The sequence below is a fragment of the Schistocerca serialis genome, chromosome 3, assembly GCF_023864345.2.
Source record: "Schistocerca serialis cubense isolate TAMUIC-IGC-003099 chromosome 3, iqSchSeri2.2, whole genome shotgun sequence".
In the NCBI taxonomy this organism is placed as follows: Eukaryota; Metazoa; Arthropoda; class Insecta; order Orthoptera; family Acrididae; genus Schistocerca; species Schistocerca serialis.
Genome location: NC_064640.1, coordinates 888284339 through 888307728, shown reverse-complemented (window position 1 = coordinate 888307728; position 23390 = coordinate 888284339). Strand labels below are relative to the sequence as shown.

The 23390-nt window shown below is 35.6% G+C and overlaps 1 protein-coding gene across 5 annotated transcripts in view; it reads right to left on the bottom strand.

Annotated features, from left to right (window-relative positions):
• The window catches only part of LOC126471125 (transcription factor CP2), a 941484-nt gene that overhangs the window by 156286 nt on the left and 761808 nt on the right, over nt 1–23390 (bottom strand). For all 5 annotated transcript variants that reach the window (XM_050099206.1, XM_050099210.1, XM_050099207.1 and 2 more), the window contains one exon: nt 13337–13422. In XM_050099206.1, coding sequence (XP_049955163.1) covers nt 13337–13422 — 86 coding nt within the window. The remainder of the gene's footprint in view (nt 1–13336; nt 13423–23390) is intronic.

Below are 23390 nucleotides of genomic sequence, written 5' to 3'. Positions count from 1 at the left end.
CCTCAGTTAGATGAAGTGGCAAACTTATTTATATCATTTGTCCCATATAAGGAAACTTTTTGCTTCCTGTTCTGTAGGTATGACTTAAACCACTCATATGCTATTCCATTTATACCATAGAATTGTAATTTCTGTAACAATGTCATGGTTCACACAATTAAATGCTTTGGACAAGTCACAGAAAATTTCTATTGGTGACATTTTACTATTTAAAGAGAATATTATATGGACAGAGAAATTGTATATTTCTGCCTCAGTGCAACAGCATTTTTGAAATCCGAACTGTGATTTACTAAGTATCCCATTACTTTTGAGAAAGCTAACCACTCGAGTACACTACTTTCTCGAAGATTTTTGAAAATGCTGTAAGCAAGGATACTGGACAGTAATTATTGACATCTGTGGTGTCCCCCTTTTTGCAGAGAGGCCTGACAATGGCATATTTTAACCTTTTGGGGAAAATATCTTGAGTTGGTGATGCATTACATATGTGACTCAGAACATCAGCTATAATTGCTCCACATTGTTTTAATATCTTATTAGAGATGCCATCTACTCCAACAGAACATTTATTTTTCAAAAGATTTAATAATTTTACTTATTTCACAAGAGGTTTTTAGGTGAAGCTTAATCTGACTAATTTTTTTCAAAACAGACTCTTCCATGTACTGCCTGGCTTTTTCTTTTGAACTGTTCTCACCAATTTTTTCTCCTACACTTAAGAAATGGTTATTAAATACATTAGCTACTTGTGTACTGTTGGTTATGATGGTCTCATTCTCTTTAATAGTACTACTACCCACCCCAGTGGTTACTTTTCCTCTCTCCCGTCTAACAACACTCCACATTGATTTTATTTTATTGCTGGAGTTGTTAATTTTTTCTCTAACATACATATTTCTTGATTTCCTTACAACTTTTCTGAGTATGTTACAATAATTTTTGTAGTGTGTATCTCATAACAATTGAGCCTTTGCAGTCTATTTTGAAGAGGTGCATATGTGGTCAGTATCCAAATCCACTGGAACTTGCCACTGTTTTGCAGGAAGAATGGTATAAGATTTCCTGGAGAACCATACAGGACCTGCATTTGTCCATTCTGAGATGACTGAAAGCCATTTTGAATGCAATCAGGTCTCCTACACTGTATTACGCTTGGTAACATGTTATGTTTTTGGTGTTTCCACGTTTCTGTCCACCCTTGTATAATGGCTGGAAAGCAGTAGTAGTCAGATGTCCAATTCTTTTATATTTGTATCGTTATTTAAAAGTCATTCTAAAATTCAGTAGTCTTCAGTAGATGGTCATGTGGTTATATTACATACAGAGATTAGGAGTAACACATGTTAGATTGTTTGCGGCTGATGCTGTCTTTTTCCATCTTGTTAATTACGTGAGTACTAAAAGGAATCTGCTAAACTTCAGTGACACTAGAAACCACACAAATCTAAAAGCTACAAATTCAACTAAATTCTTAAGGATTACAATCACAAATAACTTAAACTGGAATGGACACATAGATAATATTGTGGGTAAAGCAAACCAAAGACTGCGATTTATTGGCAGAACAATTCGAAAATGCAACAGGTCTACTAAAAAGAGTGCTTACACCACGTGTGTCCACCATCTTCTAGAGCATTCCAGTGCAATGTGGGGTCCACATCAGACAGGACTGATGGTTAACATCAGGAAAGTTGAAAGAAGGGCAGCTTATTTTGTATTATCATGAAATAGGGCACAGGGAGCCACAGATATGTTACATGAGGTTGGGGTGGCAATAATTAAAACAAAGGAATTTTTTATTCTGGCATGATCTTCTCATGAAATTTCGATCACCAACTTTCTCCTCAGCGTGTGAAAATATTTTGTTGCCACCCACCTACATAGTGACAAATGATCATCTTAATAAAATAAGAGAAATCAGAACTTGCACGGGAAGATTTAAGTATTCACGTTAACTGCACACTGTTAGAGAGGAGAACATAAGAGAAATAGCTTGAAGGTGGTTTGGTGAACCCTCTTCCAGGCATTTAATTGTGAATTGCAGGCTAATTATGCAGATATGTGGTGCCACTGCATTTCAGTGCTGTTTGGATATTGCACTTTCCACCATGATTGACAAAATGAAACTTATATTACTTTGTCCTGTATTTTTCCATGGGTAAAATGTACAGAACAACATAAAATTTTTAAATACCTTTTAAGTCAATGGCAAAATAAATTTCATCAAAAATTCCCAAAATGTTGGTGATTTATGCTATCCTTTAAAAATTTATACATGTGTAAAAGAAACAAAACTTTATATGAGTTACTTGTATTAAATGAACCTAAAAATATTGATTATTACATATTTTTGCAGATAGTCATGGGAGAGGAGTTATGGAAATTATGAGAAGAAATCACCCAGACCTTAATGTAACAGCCATCATCAAACCAGGCGCACCATTACGCGAAATTCTGAAAAACAGTGACAACATATTAACGACGGTTAACAGCTGCATCATAATAGGAGGCGCAAATGATGTTTACTGTAATGAAACTTGGCGTGCAATGAGAATCCTAAAGGAAACAATCAAAAGGATGCCTCGAGTGCATATCTACATTGTTAGTATCCCCAGGAGGCACGATCTGATGGAAAACTCGTGTGTAAACATCGAGATTGTTACAGCAAACAGGCTATTTGAGAAAATATGTCGAGGTTTCCAGAATACGACTTTCGTAGAGATAAACAGTGTTTACAGAGAGCACTTCACAAGACATGGTCTCCACATGAACGTAAAAGGGAAAAAGATTATTAGTGCCGAAATACTTAAATTTATTAATGAGTCATCTGTAATGGAAGTGTCTCCAATCCCAATTCCGCCAAAACAAGAGTTGTCTGTAACAGTGGAACCATCATTATCTGCAGTAGAGCTACAACAAACACCAGTAGCAGCAGCAAAGGCTCAGATGTTCTCAGCAGCAGTGTCAGATAAACCAATAGCAGCAGAATCACCACAATCATCAGCAGAGCTGTCGTCATCAGCAACAGCATCCAGAACAGCAGACCCCATAATACTACCTCAAGGCAATGAAAATGCATGTGAGGAAAACATACGAAGGTCATTAGCCGCAGCAGCTAACAAAGAAGGGCAGTCACCAAGTCGGGGAGCACAGGAGCCACCAGCAACAGCAACCGCACAGAAGAGGTGCCTGTGGCCTGGGAGATCAGCAGCAGAAGCAGCTTCCAATCAAGACAGATGCCTGAGAACTAGGAGACCTGCTACACTAAGTGAGGATTTTTTATGGTACCGAGTAAGCAGAAAGAGAACATGGAAAAAGATGTAAGTAAAACTGTCCATCTTAAATACCAGTGTGACAATAGTGAGAGGAATATAAACACCGGACAAAGATAGATCCAGGTTTAATGACACAAACTGAAAAAAATCACTGCATAGTGCCAGAAGCAAAGGGAGCAAGTGAAGTGCTTAGTATATTACGGGAAGGGGAACTATTACATTTAAAGCCAACTGTTAGAATACTTCACCAAAATGTTCAATACATAAACAATAAAACAGAGGAACTAGAGGTAATATTACAGGAGTATAGGCCAAACATTCTAGTAGTTACAGAACATGGGCTAAAAGAAAATCACATAGGAATGTACAACTTGAAGAATTATGTGAAAGTAGCCAGTTTTTGCAGAACTTCCTATAAAGGTGGTGGGGTTGCTATTTTTTCTAACTATAAATCAACTAAAGCCATAAATATAACAAAATATGCTATAGAATTGAGCTTTGAAGCTACAGCACTGGAAACTAAAATTGCTGGGAATTTATGTTGTGTATTAGGTTTGTACCGATCACCAAATGGTATAATTAAAACCTTCTTTGAACAGCTGGAAGATATAATCCAACACCTCTCAAAAACATATGCTTATTTGATCATTATAGGAGATCTGAACATAGACACGAGTAAAAATACAGACAATACTAAGACCCTACTGGACTTATTGTGCATATACAATCTAAAAATAAAAATAGATAAACCAACCAGAGTAACAAAGCATAGTGAAACTATTATTGATCATGTAATAACAAATATTCCTACATGCTATTGTGACACACAGGTAATAAACTCCACATTAGCAGACCATTTTGCAATCATGATAGACATAAATATAAAGACTAGTGATTCAGTGCAGAAGATATGGGAGATAAGACAGAACTACCCACATAACATAAATCTGCTAAAAAAGATGTTAGAGGCAGAAAACTGGGAAACAATATATGCAGCTAAAGATGCAAACATCAAATGGAACCAGTTTTATTCTTTATTCAATTATTATTATGATGTTACATGTCCTGTTAGTAAAAGGCTTGTCAAACAGCAACAAAAAAAAAAAGAAAAGCTGGGTGACTGGAGAAGTAATCCATGCCAGAAATAATCTGAGAGTGTATTATGACCTCTCCAAACAAAAAAAAATAATGAGGCCTACAACACACTGTATAAAATAAAAAAGAAAGAGTACTGTAGTTTTATCAGAGAAACTAAAGCATCATTTATCAGGATGTCTATAGATAAGGGAAAGAACTACTCAAAAGGTTTATGGTCGTTCATTAATGGAGAGAGAGGAAAAGTAACAAATTGGGCAGAGGACATCTGCCCACTGATGAGTGGGAAAAGCAACGCAAACCCTCTAGAAGTAGCCAATACTTTTAACAGATATTATATTACTGTAGCAGGCGAATTAATAAGTCAAAATAAAACAAATGCAGTAAGTAAATTGTTAAACCCCCCACATACAAATCATACTATGGTTTTCATACCTACAACAGATGCAGAAGTGTCAAACCTAATAAAACAACTTAAAATTAAACATTCTTCTGGCTTGGATGGTGTCACATCACATCTCATAAAGGAATGCAGAGAATGTATATTAAAACCATTGACACACATGCTGAATGCTGCCATAGAAGAAGGTATATTTCCAGATTCACTGAAAGTAAGTAAAGTGAAGCCAATATTTAAGAAAGGGAACAGGGATGAATTAGGAAATTACAGGCCAATATCATTGATCTCAACATTTGCTAAAATCTATGAAATGATAATAAAGAATAGAATTGTAAAACAAAGTACAGTATACTGCATTCATCACAACATGGTTTCAGAGAAGGGAAGTCAACAAAAACAGCATCAACAGATATAATTGAGCACATTCTTAATTTACTTGACAGGCAACAAAAGACTTGTGGGATTTTTATGGATCTATCTAAGGCATTTGTTTGTGTGAACCACTCAAAATTAATGATGAAATTATATCAGTATGGAATTAGAGGAAAATGCTATGACATACTTAAATCATACATTACAAATAGGAAACAATGCACAGAAATCAGACATACTAGTGGGGGAAATACAACAAACTACATATCAGAATTACAAACAGTTAAACATGGTGTGCCGCAAGGGTCTGTGCTTGGGCCAATACTATTTATACTCTACGTAAATGACTTCCCTAACTATATAAATCAGAAACTTATAATGTATGCTGATGACACAACAATCATTTGCACAGCTGACACAAAGTAGGAGCTTGAGAAGGAAGCACTCCTGACTATTGAAAATGCAAATAAATATTTAACACAAAACAACCTGTTTATGAATCAGTCTAAAACAATGAATGTAGTATTTCAGACCAAGCATAGTGAAAATTATAATATAAATGTTAATATAAATGGAAAGACTATTAAAGAAGTAACCAGCACAAATTTTCTAGGAACCATAATAGACAAACATTTGTCATGGGGGGAGCACATAGATGCACTGTGTAAAAAGATAAACAAACAGATCTTCATCATGCATAAAACAGCTAAGACTGTGGATGATAAAGTCCTCAGATCAATGTATTATGGACTTGTCTTCCCACATTTGTCTTATTCGGTTCATATATGGGGAAATGCACAAGCTGGCTACCTAAAAAGAATATTCACAATTCAGAAAAGGGCAGTGAGATGCATTGCAAAAATACCATCAAGACAGACATGTAGGCAAGCTTTTGTACACTATAATATTATGACAGCATATTCACTGTATATATACCAAAGCATAATGGTGGTAAGGTCAAGTGATAAACACCTCCTAAATAAAGATGTACACAAACACGGTACAAGAGGAAATGAAAATTACTACATGATAAACAGAAATCTAAAACTGTCTATGACTGCCCCAGAAGAAGCAGGCAAAAGGTTTTTTAATAAACTCCCCAAAATCATTAAAAAAGAAACAGGCCTAAAATGTTTTAAAAATCATTTGAAACTATATCTCACAGAGAAATGTATATACAGCTTGAGCGAATACTAAGATGTGTTTAAATATATCATTACTGAAATGTACCTGTAAAAATTATCATTTCTGTATGTTTTTTTGATTTGTGTGTACATATAATGTGAAACATGTAAAACCTTTGTATGATTATGGACTATTTCTGTTTAATCATTTGTTTCATTTATATATATATATTGAAATCAAGTTTGATGTTAATAGGCTATTGTATGACACACCCAATACTCTCAGCTGGATTTTCAGCTGGAGTCCATGGGCAAAGAATAAATAAATAAATAAAATAAATATACAAACACAGTTTAATATGGATAAAATGATTTAAATGTTTTTCTGGGATTGTGACTTCATTCAGACATGGCATTTACAAAAAAAAAAAACCATGACACAGATCTTCTTCATTACTTTCCAATGAACGTCTTTCACTTAGGTTGTGAGTATGGACAGCACAGTTCACACAGCTTTATATGACATGACAATAGCTTTTCTGAAATGCTCCCTACTTCTGCCCTTATAACATTTCTCTTATAATTTTTAGGCCTGTTTTTGATAAATGATAATGATAACTGACTTAGAAAAGTGTAGTGTCACCTTCTTTCAGTATTCTGGTGTTGGACAGAATTTACATCGCTTGTGATATGCTATGAAGCAGATTCCTTAAAGCAGTGTGATTTGATCGAGTGGTCTGCCTGGTAGTTGTTTAGCAGTCTTTGAATGATGTAGTTTTTCACCAAACCATTAAATTCCTTTTTTTAGTAGAAATCAGAGCTCTCTGGACTCTCAGCAGTTACGAATGGGTGCACAAAATCAACATGGAGGGATAACTGAAAGAGAATACAATCATTTGTACAGTGACTTGAGAAACGATAAAGATAAATTTTGGAATTACTTCAGGATGAGTTCTGTGCCATTTTATTATACAGTGTCGTCTGTTTCAAGTCGATTACAAAAACAAAACAAAACAAAAATTCGGAATGGCTATTACCAGTGAAGAGAAACCTATGGTCACCATCAACAAATACACATTAAGTTTACAGAACACTTTTTACCACCAGCAATTAGTTTGTTACACATCACCATAGCTTACAATTCACTACATAGGTGACAGGATGTTGGAATAATTGTTGAAGTTTTTGTAAACTTCGAGGTTTTTAAATGACTCTTTCAACTTGGAATCTTCTAGTCCATAACAAGACAAGATAGAATGTGCACTGAAATGCAATTCTTCCAATAGATTTTTTTTTTTTTTTTAGCTCTCAACTGAGCTTCGTGTGATAGTTTCCACATCATGGGGGGGCAAACTCTGTACAAAATGATAAGTGTCATCTTGCATCTCTGAGTTTGACATTTGTTTGTCAACAAGCTTCAGCTTTCGTTTTTCTGTGTTCAACAACTCCATATTTGTCTCTTATGATTGTCTGTGTATGGGGAGAGTGAGTGTGGAGGCACTGAAATGCTGCTTTCTAAATTTTTTGACAGCTTTTAAGAATTGGCTTCTAATGACAACAAGTTGTTCTCGTCATTTCTCTGTCATGTTCTCTGTGTACATTTAACAACAACTGTTCACATCATTGTGTTCAGATAGGGTTATGTTTCTGCAAGAAATACTTTTCATCTGCTACGAAGTCATGAAGTCTTTCAAAAACTTAATTTCTTCATACCAAGACAAATTTGACTGAAAAGCTAGCAAGTCACCTTGTTTGTAGAATAATCTACTTGAGACTTTCAGTTATGAGTGGAACATGTCATGTAAGTACTTTCACTTCGTCTTCACCATCTCATTTGGAAATACAGATGTGAATATATGCATAAATAATCAAGTAGACTTTATATTGATTACAATATTTTTGTTGCCCCTAGCACATAATTGCAGATCTTACAATGATCCTTCATATCATTCTTTTTTAGATGTTTGTTGTTAGACTGTCTTTTGATGCTCTGTCAGTCATTTCAGATGGCTCTAACTCTTGCTTTACTAGCTGTAACCAACACTAACTGCAGATTAATAGCAACTAACACCAAAGATTACAGTAAGCAGTCAAATGGTAGGACACTGAAGAGTCAAATTCTTAGAAAGAAGTAGCTTCTGGAATACTTAACTTTAATCCATCCTTGTTGTATACATCGCTCTTGACGATACAAGTGAGACTCTTTAGATACAAGCTATGTAAAGCTAATGGCGCCTTGCTAGGTCGTAGCCATGGACTTAGCTGAAAGCTATTCTAACTATCTGCTCGGCAAAGGAGCGAGGCTTCGTCAGTGTAGTCGCTACCTACGTCGTCCGTACAACTGGGGCGAGTGCTAGTCCGTATCTCGAGGCCTGCCTTGTGGTGGCGCTCGGTCTGCGATCCCTGACAGTGGCGACACGCGGGTCCGACATGTACTAATGGACCGCGGCCGATTTAAAGCTACCACCTAGCAAGTGTGGTGTCTGGCGGACACCACAACTATAACATTTAACAAAATATTGAATGAATAGAACTATCAGGGATGTTTGAAAATGGTATCAAATCAATTCGCAGGAAAGAAGATGTAGCATCTCCAGATAACTATCAACTGATTTCACTTATATCTATAAGATAAACAGTAATAGAATCCTGCAAGTATAAACAGAAGAGCCAACACTTTAATAATATGCTTAATCCCTCACAACATTGGTACAGGTCTCAGTTGAAAGCATAGTAGGGAAAGTATACAATTTTTTTGAAAATGGAGAAATTGTGTAGCAGTGTTGGCTTCAAGGAATCATTTGATATGGTTTCCTACACATCTTATTAAAAAAAAACTCCACTGTTATGGGACAGTAGATAACATTCTGCATCTAATGCAGTCTTCCTTAGGCAGTAGTAAATATAAACAGTCAAAAGTGAGACAGTGTACCAGTTACCAAGGCCAGATATTTTCCCCACACCTTTATTTACATGAATGATCCACTAAACATGAGCTGTAAAATCTATACCTTAAAAGTTATGAGCATTTGTTCAGTAAAAGAGATGTGCGTTTCACATAGTGAAGATGAGCAAGAGCTCATATCTCTGAAGGTATGCATTTTACAGCACATGATTACTAAGACTTTTTTGCTTCTAGTCTTGAGTACTTTCAACTGTGTGTGTTTACACTGTTAATTATTATACACCCAGTATGCATAAGAGAATACTAGGGACACGTCGTACCAATCTTTAAGAAGTGCAACAGTATATGGTAGTAGTGACAGAGTGATGGAAATGCACTACAAAGAAAGTTGCAATAAAACTGAATACATTATATTCAATCTGAATACTCCCATATATGGCAATAAAACAGTCAAGCACTAGGACTTCATATAGCCCAGAAGCTTGGTTGGGATACTTGCACAAAATATTTTGGTGCAGACTAGCCTGTGTGATCTATCTGCCATAACGATTGAGGAGCTTCGCCAATAGATAACTCTCATTATATGCACACATTCACTGTGACCTGACTTCTGTAAGTGGTATTATGATGAAATTCCGTAGGCTCAAAATTAGTGCTTAAATGGAAAAAAGGAAGTTATCATGTATATTGCAGCACTTGACACGTGTCACTATAACAGCAATTATTTTAAAGGATGGAATAAAGTGACAGTATCTGACCCAAATATCCGTAACTCCACTATCTTTGTTAAAGAGAATGTAAGGAAGTATGATCTAAGGAGGCCCTTTATGACAACACAAGAACTGGCTATAAATTTAACAAGTTGTGTGCTATGCTGGCAAATACCCATAACCACTATACATATCTTGATCTTATCCACATCTACAAATTATCTGAAAATGCCTACAAAATGCTCACAAATGAACTTAAAAATAGTACCACAAAAGGAATGAAAAGTAAGTTACTTTGCTAAGGAATTCTATGAGTATCTAATGACTCAACTACATTTTCCATGCTACTGAAGCATAAATAAACAACAGGCAGTATTATCAGTATTATATTACCATAATTCATGTAGTGTATCTAATTTGTATTATTCTTTGTACCTATTATCACTTACCTAATTATTTGATTATTTAGTGAACAACACTAATTCCATGTAAAAATGTTTCAAGATGAATAAAGTATGTCACTCTTGATCAGCAATAAATATTCATGATGCATCATGTTTCATTTGTGTGTCAAATCCTCTTTTTTTTTTGCCTTAAGTTCTAATTTCCTATTTTCTAACCATACAAAAATTGATACATCCAATCAAATCACGCAATCAACCAACATAGTTTCCCAGCATATGCCAGCTAATTTGTAAGGCTATGAACTTGTAAACAAGAGGCAAAAGCACCGTAGCCAAATTGTAAATAAATTTTATAATGAAACACTGTTTTTGTTCTATAAATATCATGTAATGAATTATTGGGTGCCACATTTCCAGAAGAACCACAGAAAATGCTGTACAAATAAAAGCAAAATGCTTCTGGTAAAAAAATACTCTTTAACCAAAACAAGATTAAGACAGAAAAACCAATAATAATTTATCCTAAAACATTGTACCACTCTGTCACTAGACTCCTTTTCATAACCCATTCCATACGATGCAGTGTGAATTTTCATAGTACATTTAAAATTGACTGAAACAAAATGATGGAGAACAGTTTATTACCTACACTTTTCTCTTAATGTGATCAGATTGCCCAATGTGATACATATATCTTCTACCTGACAACCACAGGCTCTAATAACACAATAAATCCTTTTTTAAATGATTCATGGTACACGATGAAAATGGCTCACCATTGTTATCTAATGTGGTAGTTGAGTAAAATACAAATGCATTTCAGTTTTCCAGCAGTCATACCTTCCTTTTTGGTTTTCAACATTATTTACACCTACAATTGTCTTTGCTTTTTAATCATTATTTTTGGGCTATCTGATACCTCCTTTATGTTAAGTAATCTGGAACTTTAACCTTAAAGACAATGTTTCTTCGTTATTTATTACATTTCATCCTACTATTACTCCAAGGTAGTGTATCGTGGTCAAGTAGTATTACATTTACTGTACTTATCAATACTAAGTTAAGTATCATATTCAATACCAGTCATGTATTTTACTTGCCCATTGTGTGCACTGACTAATTTGTGTGTTCATATGTTTATTTACTGTTGCATGAACTTTAATTCAACTTTATTTCTTGTTTATGCAACATTTAACTAATTATTCAATTCTTTTATGAAAATTATTATTTCAAAGAATATTCTTATTGCTGTCAATAGTTCTGGAATCATATCTTAACATTCTCTCACATCATAAGTTGGACAAGCAAACGAACACACTTCATACACAAACATTGGAATTACAACAATAACAAAATATTCAAAGTAATGAAGTTCTAATCAAAAACATTTGGTGAAAGTATTGTTAAAGACTGTCTCAAAATATAATTTCTCATGAAATTTTAACATATTTTACAGTCAGATTATAATGACAAATAATCCATAATGTGCTGTAAACCATGTTACATGTAATTTTTGCAAAACTTAAAATTTTAATTGCAATTATGTCAATATAATCTTTTAAGTAATGTAAAATCATACATACAGTTACAGAAAAGTATTTCAGATGGCGTGGCAGAGACCACAGGGTGGCAGTTATGGAGCAGCCTTTGTAGGGCAATATTTGTGAGATCATTTTTAGAGTTAAATTTGTTCCAGGCAGTAAAATGTTTCTTCGTGAAAACTGATATAAACTTTTTTCTTGGTTTTATTAATATATTGAAAATTAAAAGCGAACATCTTGAGTATATTATTTAATAGTTAGTGTTATCATTATGTTCCAACATGCAAGTATTGTGCCTAGTTACAAGTGTTCCTATTGCAGTGAATTACAATTGACAAGTCATCACACAATGCCAATGTAGTAAATTCATAGTTAAGTTCAATCAAATTCAACAGAACTGTTAAAATAGATAGAGTTTTGGTATTATTCTGGTTCTTTTCCACAATTTTCCTTTTTTCTCACTGTATATAGCATCCAATGAAAGACCCTCAGATTCCAAATTCTCAAGTATTTCGTTCATGCTGGTCCTATACAGAAACTAGGTTTAAGACCCTCACATTATTAGTTTATAGTTATAGCTGTATTGTGTGTCTTGTATTTTAGGGACTTGTGTAAGAATATAACTATATACTTATTGGGAACAGCAGGAGGCATGCCTTACCTTCGCATCAGGACTGCTGATGGGAGAGCAGCAGTGAGGGGATGGTAGTGCTGTCTCCTAACATATGTTTTGTGCTTATACGAAAGCATACGTGAGACATGCTGAAATATTTGCAGTGCTCTGAGAAAAATGAATATCTTCAAACTTGTGCCCATTTTCTCTGCTGCTGAGCAGCACCAGTAAAAAGGGTCGACATATCATGGCTAAATATATGTTCTGAACTGATGAAGTACCCAGATTTTCAGCTACCAAATCTACTTTAAAGTTTCTCACATATGATGGCCTCTTGGGGTTACTGCTACTCTTGTTGCAATAATGTTTGAAAGGACACAAACAAGAAAAATGCAGCAAATGAATAACAAGAGCCCCATACTTTGTGTAGGTTTTTCCTTAAGTTAGATATTTTTTTAACTATAAGAAGTACCAGCATTTTGTTCACATAGCTCAGTGCACAGACTGGAAATATCTATATTTGATTCTCAGTTTGGCATGCTACTTTACTGTGCAACTAGCTGATTATACTGTCATACGATCTAATATAAAACAGAATATTTTATTCAGGAAACCTTTTTCCTTGACCCATTAACAGTGAGGTCCCAGAACACAATGCTAAAATTTGTTTTCATCTCATTGTTTTGAAGCGTCATGCATGTTGTTGTTGTTGTTGTTGTTGTTGTTGTTGTTGTTGTTATTGTTATTGTTTTCATTAAAAGGAAAAATTGCAAATGTTTTAATAATTTTGGGGAGGCTAGAATTAAAATTTTAAAGGTCCTGTATTAAATTTGAAGTTCTTATGCATCAGAAAGATTAGTTAAAAACCTGGGAATTATGAAAATTATTACTTACTGGTTGTCTGGTGGGCTGTAAACACTCGTGGTACTACCTCCAACGATGGGTGACATTGATGTATGCATGATCAGATCTGATGGTATCTGTAAAACATAGATGATTATCTATTTGGAAACATATTCTTCCAGTGTAATGAGGTAGTTTATTAATGATTTGTAGCATATATGGATAAATAAAATGGATGTGTACATTTTATATGAGAAAACCTACAGCCTGTTATGCAGCTGTCATTTGCCATGGAACAGATCACCTCCAGAGGGCTTCATAAAATGCATCTGTATATTTTCCTCCTTTTTTCCTCGCCATTTATTCCATCTAATAAAGGGTCAACTTTTTCAAGATTAGACAGATTTTATTTTATTATTAAACTCTGTGGTCTGATGTCCTTTATGACATCAGTCATCAAGGTAACCTGAGGGAGGGAAGCTGATGCACTGTATCTCTAAGAATCATGGTAGGCCTCATTCTGTGTTGCCATATTTTAACTGTTTGTGTATCATATTCTCTGAGGTTGAATCTGGACACTAGCTAAGTATTTGCCAAAATAACCAGTATTTGCCTAAATCAACATGCAAAACCACCTACAAACTGCACTCGAGCTGGCCACTGTACCAGCTCACAGTTGAATGGCTGCACAGATTCAATCCGAGCCTGGCTCATGTCCCTGCCATTTGTGCAAGCTAGCATACTGCCTGTTAATGCCATACATGGAGATCATCTTTTGTTATGTAACAAGTATCTTAAACATTATTCTCCTTTTCCCTTTCTTCTACAAACTTCAGTACATCATGAACAACAAATTTTTGTACGGCCACGATTTCCCTCGTTCGAAATACAAAGCTGTTGCTATTCAAGTTTTTGATGATAGAGCTCCAAAAGAATACACACGGTATGTTGCTAAGACAGCAACTACTATTTCTCAGCAGCCCACAGAGATGCATAGTCATCTGAACAATGGACCACCACCTATGTGCAAAGACTCAGTCTCTTTGGTTCTCATGCTGGTTCAGACACACAGCTAACCTGGGATTCCAGAGGCTAGCAGTATTTAGTGAGATGGTGCAGTGATTAGGACACTGGATGTTCATTTGGGAGAAGTGGGTTGAATCCTCTGTCTAATGAACAATTTCCATAGTTTCCCAAAATCACTTAGAGTAAATGCTAGTGTGGTTCTTTAACACATGTTTACACATGTGAGCAAAGTAGCTCAAGAGCTGCTCAAGCATGAGACATCTGCTGCTGATTGTTGCAGTGAGCACAATAGTATGCATGGGCCAAAGGGGATGGGATGGCCCTGCTGCACTCTTAAAAGTGTCTACCTGCTCATGACAAATGTAGCTCTCAGAATGCTCAGATGAGGCTATCTGCATCAGTTTCTTCCCCAAGTGGCTCGTGGGCCACTTGTTAGTGACAAGCTTTCAAGTGTATATTCTCCTTTAAAAAGGGACATGGCCTCTTTCACTGCCCAACAAAAAAAATTGTTTCCTTCACTTTATGAGCCAAATTTTACTAATCCTGCACTGACCAAAATGAATGTGAGACAGAAATATTTATTATCTCTAGTTTCTATGACGTGCAATATGTGGAAGTACTAAGGTTAAGAGAAAGCAATACATTTTAATTACGCATGACAGTGACATTGAAAATCCAGTTGATTTTTGTTTTCACGACGGTTACATTCTAAGCACCCTAAACTGATGGAAGAATACCAATCAGTTGGTTGGGTCAAGAGAATTATATGGTGGCTTTATGAGATCATTGTGTTTTGGCTTGCCTCTTTGAGTGAGTTCCAGAGCATTCCTATACACAGTCCAGCAATAATCCACAAGAGCTGCTTCATTCCCATAGCAGTGATACATTTTTTCCATTACAGAAATATTCTGATGTAATTTTTCTCCATGTTCATCGCTGTCAATTCTACAATTAAGAGGAGAAAAAGGCTAGATATGAGTGGAGAAATTCGATTTTAAGAGGCATGTTGCATCCAAGTTAATGGTATTTTTGCAGAGGTACTGTCATCAACTGACTGTAGTTTTGATCTCTTTTGCTGCCTATAAATCATGAAGGACTCCCTTTAATGCTTCCCAAGCTTCCTTTTCTTTCCCCTTCAAAATCTGGTCAAATGCAGGAATTTGTGTCCCTACAAAATACCTTCCTTAGTTTTTGCATGACTTAATGTAAGAAATTTGTCTCTTTTAATCACTCAATGACCTGTCCTCCTCAGTTCATACTTCTGCCAAAAATTTTCATCAAACCCAGAAGAATGTTTCTCGGTCGATGAGAGGCTCGACAACATTTTCCTTGTTGGAGTTAAGATTTCTTGCAGGCCAGTCCACTCGAGTACGTGATTTCCTACCCCTACTGTCCCACATACATAAAAGTAGCAGTAGTGAGTATACCTCAATGCATTTCTAGGAATACAGTGATGACTTTCAGACCACCACAGATTTTAAACTTCTTTCCACCATATTTCACTGAGTCAAGGAGGGTTACCATGTTGGCATAAGTCTCCTTCATGTGAACTGCATGACCAACAGGAACAGAAGGGAAACAGTTGGAAGACTGTTGTAATTGTGAAGTACTACAGCTTTCAAACTAAGGTTGGAGGAGTCTATGAATAGCATCCAATCAGTGGGATCATAATTCAAATATTTCATCAAGCATTGACATCACAGCAAACAAGATTTTTTTTTTTTTTATTCTGGGGAGGATAAAAAATTGCAATCAGATCCCTATGACAATGTCTATACTGCAAGACCTTGACATCACACTGGAGAAGATTCTATTGCTGTAGTCTTTACCCTAGAAGATCTGCCTTCTCCTTCGACAAGTCAGGGTCTTGAATGAGATCACTCAATCTCAGTGGGTTATCAACTTTTTCATCAAAATCAGAGACATGGTATGTTGAAGGCTTGTTGGATTCTTCTTCTTCCATGCTGTCTTCATTTTCTACTTCAAGCTCATAATTTTAGTGTGGAAAAGGAACTGGTAAAGTATCTGAAAGTGGAATAGGTTGAATAGCATATGAAAGATGAGGATATTTAACTTTTTCTCTTTTCTTCAGTGAAAATCCTACCTTTATAGGCAGAGTGAAGCAGAAATAGCATTTATCTGTATGGTTTGGAGGCTCCTGCCAAATCATAGGACAACAAAAGTTACAGATAATTTTTTTTCAGCCATCCTTTTAGTATAAATGAACAAGAATTGCAACATATATGTGGAGTCCATTGCCTTTCATAGCAAAATAATGTTGATGGACAGTCTTCAAAAGAGGCTTCCGATTGTCTTTTTGCGATGAAAATATTATTTCACAACAAATTTAATAATAATTAGTCATTGAATTTACATATTTTCATGGCATTTTAATTTAACAACTTTTACATTTCAGAAACACTCAAAAACCAAAAATTCTGCACTAATTACACCACAAACAATATCAAACTCAGTCATGGCAACAGTAATCACATTTATAACCTACAGACGGCTGGAGAATGTTACGTTTTGTCATTTAACAGGTGTGACAACTTCAAAACCTAAATTATCCCAAACTAAAAATGTAGATTGGTAAAAAATTACATCACTGTACATCCAGAACAACAAGAAATCAGTAATTTTTTGGAGATTTTGAATTCAGTAGGTGTAAATGCAAAACAATAAGGTAGTTTTGAACCTAAAACATTTTTACTGTTGTGCAGTGATTCCCTTTCCCATGCTTATTCAAATTTATGCTCTGTTCTAATGACGCTGATATGCTGATAGGGTGCTGGAATGTTTATGTTCCATTTTTTATGTTGTGCTGTCTTGTTATTTCCCCTCTAGTGTTTCTGGGTGTTGTAAATCACCCTCCCTTCCAAATCACCTTCCCACTGAATTACGCAATACCAACACAAACTCACTAATGATTCCTTTGGGCACTTTAGTGTAAAGCACCAACAGAAGAAGTCTTTGGCACTCCACATGAAGCACTTTATTACCTTAAAACTGCTTCCAAATTGTCTTCTCCCAATTATTTCACCTACAACAAGTCTTACCTTGACCATGACCTCAGGGTGCGCACAATTATTATACTTATATACATCAGACAATTACAAGCCAAATAGAGAAAGAAGAAAGAGAAATTTACTAAAGATAAATTAAGGCATAAACATAGCTTATTACCATGTTTCAAGGTGCAAGTAATGCAGTCCACATAACTAAAAATATAAGGAAAATGCAAATTTATTCAGAAATGAAGATATTACAGTGCATCTTCATAAAAAGAAAGATGCAAAACACTTTTAAGTGAAGTCTTAAAACAGTGAAGTCAAGCTCTTGTATAAGAAGAAATAAAAAAATGAACAGAACAAGCAAGACAGACATCATAAGGAGAACAGAAAAGTGATATTAACATAATTCTTCAAGGAATATATTGTCAAATAATGGGAAATTGACCCAGAAATGATGTCATAGCACGAAAGTGCAACAAAGACAGTGAGAAAGCTGGGGTGCAAACCCAATTAACTGCAAACTATCTTTAACATTAACGGAAGTGGTAAAAGACCAAACAATGTGTCAAATATAGGATTCAAAGGAGGAGAAATGCAGAATAAATATTATGTCCTGCGATATTCCCTGAAGAGCACAGACATATTTATTCAACTACTTGAAAACTCCAGAACCAATGTTAGCGTTAAACATGCAACAGTTAAGAGATCTCAGTCCATACTCAACAGAACAGAGCACACCACTTATAACGAACTGAAAGAAGAAGGTATAAAATGTGGGTTACTTCTGCATCATCATCATCTTAGATTTACAATGCCAACAACATTGAGAGGAATAAAGTGGAGAGTTGATGAAACAGATAGTGTTGTGCTGAATAAGACATACAAAGTGTCAATTCTATCCACTGCATTTGAAAGAAATGATTGATTATCAACAAATATCATGTTCTATAGAGAGATACAAGAAATGTGGCAACATTGAGGTTTTTAACATGGGAGTGATAAAACATTTCATAACCATATCTTCATTCTATAGCTAAAAAGAGTCTTTAATCACCACAAAGACCAATCATCAAATCAGTTTTGATTATCATTTGAAGGCAGTCACAGGATACACTATTCCATGAAGACTTCTAAATATGGCATCTCTCAAACACTCATACTAGTTTAGTTACATGTTACTTTTAGTTACCTAAACTTTTGGCACTACTGGCAATGTAATGTTTACTTCAGTAGTTGTTTATAAATCCAAAAATTCAGGAATCTGTTATGTTTGAAGGTTATGTAATTATTTTATTGTGGGTAAATTGTTGCCAAAGTCATATTTTTGGTGCTAAGTTGCAAAGTTAACTGTAAGCAGAAACAATGTATGGTAAGATTTCAGAAATATCATAGAATATCTTATTAAGTGGGATAGTGTTTACCGTTTTACAGTGGAATTCACCAACAGTGTTCAATATAAAAAGCTATTTCAAGAATTATATTGAGATTAATAAATGCCACATCACCATGAGAGACACAGTTTAAACTGAATTTGCAAAATATTTCCTTAATATTGTGATGTTATGCAAGACAGGCTAAATGACAGGAGAGAAATGGAGTTGATTATCTGGAAAAATATGTCACAATCCACACTGTTTACTCATATATATGCTATTGGTGTGCTTGAAGTCACAGCAGTTGAAATTCCCAAATGAAAACTTCACTCTTTAATCTCTCATCACTATTCACCCTGAAGCAAAATTCTGGACTACTGTACAAGGTCTGTGATGAAATTAATGTAAATTTATTTGTTGGTGCAAAATATATATAGTTAATGGGAAAACTGTAAGACATAATTCAAATATCATGGATGAGTATTATTTTGTGATGGAAAACTTATAACGGTCCAATTTCGTAATTTAAGCAAATTTTATACATACATACAAACAAAATTTGTTGATAGACTTGTGTTACAGCCATACTTATAGCTCCTCCAGAAGATTATATGTTAAAGTTTTCTACACTCAATTCCAGTCTACTTTGGCAGGCAACAAATTCCACAAGAACAGCACACTAACCCTAAATGATTTGTTTTTGCCTATGGTGGTTGATGATAGTCTCATGTCTCTCATGGATAGTAAGTTCAGTCCGTGCAAACTAGAAGTAATCCTTCAAGCAGCAAAAAAACTGTCAGTGATAAGTTCAGAAAACACGAAGTCCCAAACTCGTGTGTAAAACGTGAAACTGAACGTAAAAAAACCGTCCAAGGAAGTGGAATCTGTGAAATTACATGCAAGAAATCGTCCCTAGAGAAAAACAGAAGAAACGACGACAATCAGAAACACAAGCAGGGCCGGATTCTATTATATGGAGACAGCCATGGACGTGAAATAGCGCAAAACATTGCAAACATGCAAGACAACTTTGCAGCTGTAGGCCACATCCAGCCTGGAGCCCCTCTTTCTGCTGTGGTGAAGCCATGCATGCAGGAGTGTGACTCCTCCTCATCCATGATGGCCTGCGGTGAGCGAAGAAACGGTTGAACGCGTACGGGAAAGTTTCACGCGTAGCCCGCAGAAGTCGACGAATAAAGCAAGCAGGGAGCTATTTTCATCTTTCAACAGGATGGTGCTCCACCGCACTTCCATCGTGATGTTCGGCATTTCTTAAACAGGAGATTGGAAAACTGATGGATCGGTCATGGTGGAGATCATGATCAGCAATTCATGTCATGGCCTCCACGCTCTCCCGACTTAATCCCATGCGATTTCTTTCTGTGGGGTTATGTGAAAGATTCAGTGTTTAAACCTCCTCTACCAAGAAAAGTGCCAGAACTGCGAGCTTGCATCAACGATGCTTTCGAACTCATTGATGGGGACATGCTGCGCCGAGTGTGGGAGGAACTTGATTATCAGCTTGATGTCTGCCGAATCACTAAAGGGGCACATATCGAACATTTGTGAATGCCTAAAAAAACTTTTTGAGTTTTTGTATGTGTTTGCAAAGCATTGCGAAAATATCTCAAATAATAAAGTTATTGTAGAGCTGTGAAATCGCTTCAATCATTTGTAATAAGCCTGTATAAACAAAAATATTTGGGTAATAGTAATGTCACTGAAGCGAGGGAAAAATTAAAACTACTCCACAGTGCAATGCTGAATAATAGAGAGATTCCTGAGCTAAAGGAAGCCTTCAAAATGTCAAGCACACTATAAGGACTTACTTACACAGACCAAGAGCAACTATGTTGCAAATAAGCTTCAAAACTCACAACATAACTACTGGCGTCTGGGCAGTCATAAACAGTTTTAGAACCGGCAATGACAAATCCTGTATGGACTTTACTATTAACCACAATGGCATGCTCATAAAAGACCAACTGGAAATTGCAAATATTTTTAATGAATATTTTTCTTCCGTAGGGGAAGCCATAAATGACAAACATAAAAACATGCACTACAGTTTTAAAGGTAATACGTGTGACCATAGTATATATCTAGCCCCCACAAACTGTTCAGAAATAATGGGCATCATTAGCTCTCTAAAACCCTCTAATTCAGCTGGGCATGATGGCCTAAATACTAATGTTTTAAAAGCCTGTAGCCAAAATGTCTCTGTACCTCTGTCTGCAGCAGTCAACAATATAATAGAATCAGGCACCTTTCCAGACAGACTAAAAATAGCACAGGTAACACCCATTTTTAAGAAAGGTGACAACAACAAAATAGAAAACTACAGACCAGTCTCAATCCTTCCTGTCTTTTCCAAAATAGTTGCGGAAGTTATATACAACAGGATTATAAACTTTCTTAACAAACACAACCTGATGTTCGAAAATCAAAATGGATTCATAAAAGGTAAATCAACTAGCACTGCAGCTGCTCAACTAATTGAAGAGGTGTTAGGGGGTATTGAAAGCAAGGAACATGTGGCAGGTGTATACCTAGACCTGGAAAGAGCCTTCGATTGTGTGAACGTCGACATCCTATTAGACAAGCTATGGAACATGGGCATTAGAGGCGCTGCTTATGACCTAATAAAGTGTTATATGAGCAATAGAAAGCAGTTTGTTCTACTTAAAGCGGAAAGTGGTGTCTACAAATCAGAGATCACTTGCATAAAATATGGGGTGTCCCAGGGCTCGGTATTGGGCCCCCTTCTGTTCTTGATCTATGTAAATGATATTAAATACTGTACTATAAATTCCAAAATTGTTCTGTATGCCGATGACACGTCCATTGTATGTAAAAAGGAATCATGTAATGAACTAGAGGCCGAGTAATAATGTGACAGAAGAAATTGTTCAGTTTTTTAATGAAAGCCACTTAAATGTAAGCACCAGTAAAACATGTTTGATGGAGTTTAACAAAAGTAGTTTGAATAATGAAATTAAATTATACATGGGCAACGAATTGGTAAAGAAAGAGTCTAGTGTAAAATTCCTTGGCGTAACAATCCAAAGCAACCTGAAATGGGACACACATATTGACTCTCTAGCAACTAAGTTGTCAAAAAATATATTTGCAATCAGTACTATTAGCAAGTTCTGTAGAGACACTTTAGTCCTAAAGACTGCATACCATGCTCTTTTCTCCTCTCACTTGAACTACGGTATTGAAATTTGGGGGGCAACAACCAAAGCTAATCTAGATAAGCTACTCATTCTTCAAAAAAGGGGTGTGAGAATAATCTGTGGAGCAAAATATAGGGAATCTTGTCGCAACTTGTTTCCAAAAACAGAGGTGTTAACTGTTATAAACACATACATTCTAAAAGCCATATTGCTTGTGAAAAGACTGCACCCAAACACTTATTCAGATTTCCACCAGTACAATAGTAGAAATAAAGAAAGATTTTACATTGGCAGCCACAGAACAGCACTTTACGAAAAGGGACCTCAGTATGCAGGTATAAAATTAGCTAATGCACTGCCTAGAGCAGTCATGGCTCTTCCTACAATTAAACTGAAACATCAGCTTAAGAAATTTTTAGTAAAACACCCTTTCTACACATTAGAAGAGTACCATACTTATATGAAGAACAACAAATGCTCTGTGAAATCATGTGAATAGAAATAAGTAAACACCTTATTGTAATTTTGTTGTAAATCAATGATGTATTCAGAAGAATATGTCTTGTGTATTGTACAAATAACTTAAAACATTACTGTTTCTTTGTACATGTGCAGTGTACCATTCGATGTTGAATAAAGCTATTATTATTAAATATTATTATTATTATTATTATTATTATTATTATTATTATTATTATTATTATTATTACATATTGTACACTTCATGAAGAAGTGCCAGGTTTGTCATTATGCAATGCACTTTTGTTACTAGAATCTTATAAGTGGATCACAGTATCCTTCTTGTAGGCAATAGAAGTCTTAAAAAATCGAGAGATGACTTTGGTCACATGCTCCATAATAAATTTAATAACAAGGCTTTTTCTGACAAGAGGAAGTCACGTGAGTTTTATCATTAACTGCATATGAGCTGCAAGTTTTCAAATCCACTTTTGGCAGAAGCACAGAGAAAAAAAAAAAAAACCTATGCCATATCCCATGGGACATACCAATGGATGATTCCATTTTATTGATATGCCTCACTTCAGTTATGCCCAACAGGGTTGCCACAAGCTGTAAGCAGCGCATCATCTCTGGCCTGCATGTCAGGTGAGCCCATCAGCTGGCCAATTTTTGGTCAGGTGGCTGCAGGTCAAATCTCACTTGTGTTTGATAACTAATGTGTTCCTCTCCACAACAAACTGAAGTACTGACAATGACTGCACAACATCACTTATACCTGAATATTCTTTGTACGTATGTTATTTGGTCATGGTGGCTGAGCCTACTTGAGATGTGACTATAGTGACACCCACCTACCATTATTAAGTTCTACTTCGGGGTCTACGATAATGGATTGGCAGGTGATTGATTTTAGCTTCATCTAAGAATGGTTCCATCTTTCACCCGCACAGTGTTTTGTTACTCCCGGTTGATTGATTCTTTTACAGCACCAGTAACTTTTGAGAACTATGTGACATTTATTCTGTGTTTCAATATATTCAGTAAAGTGTTA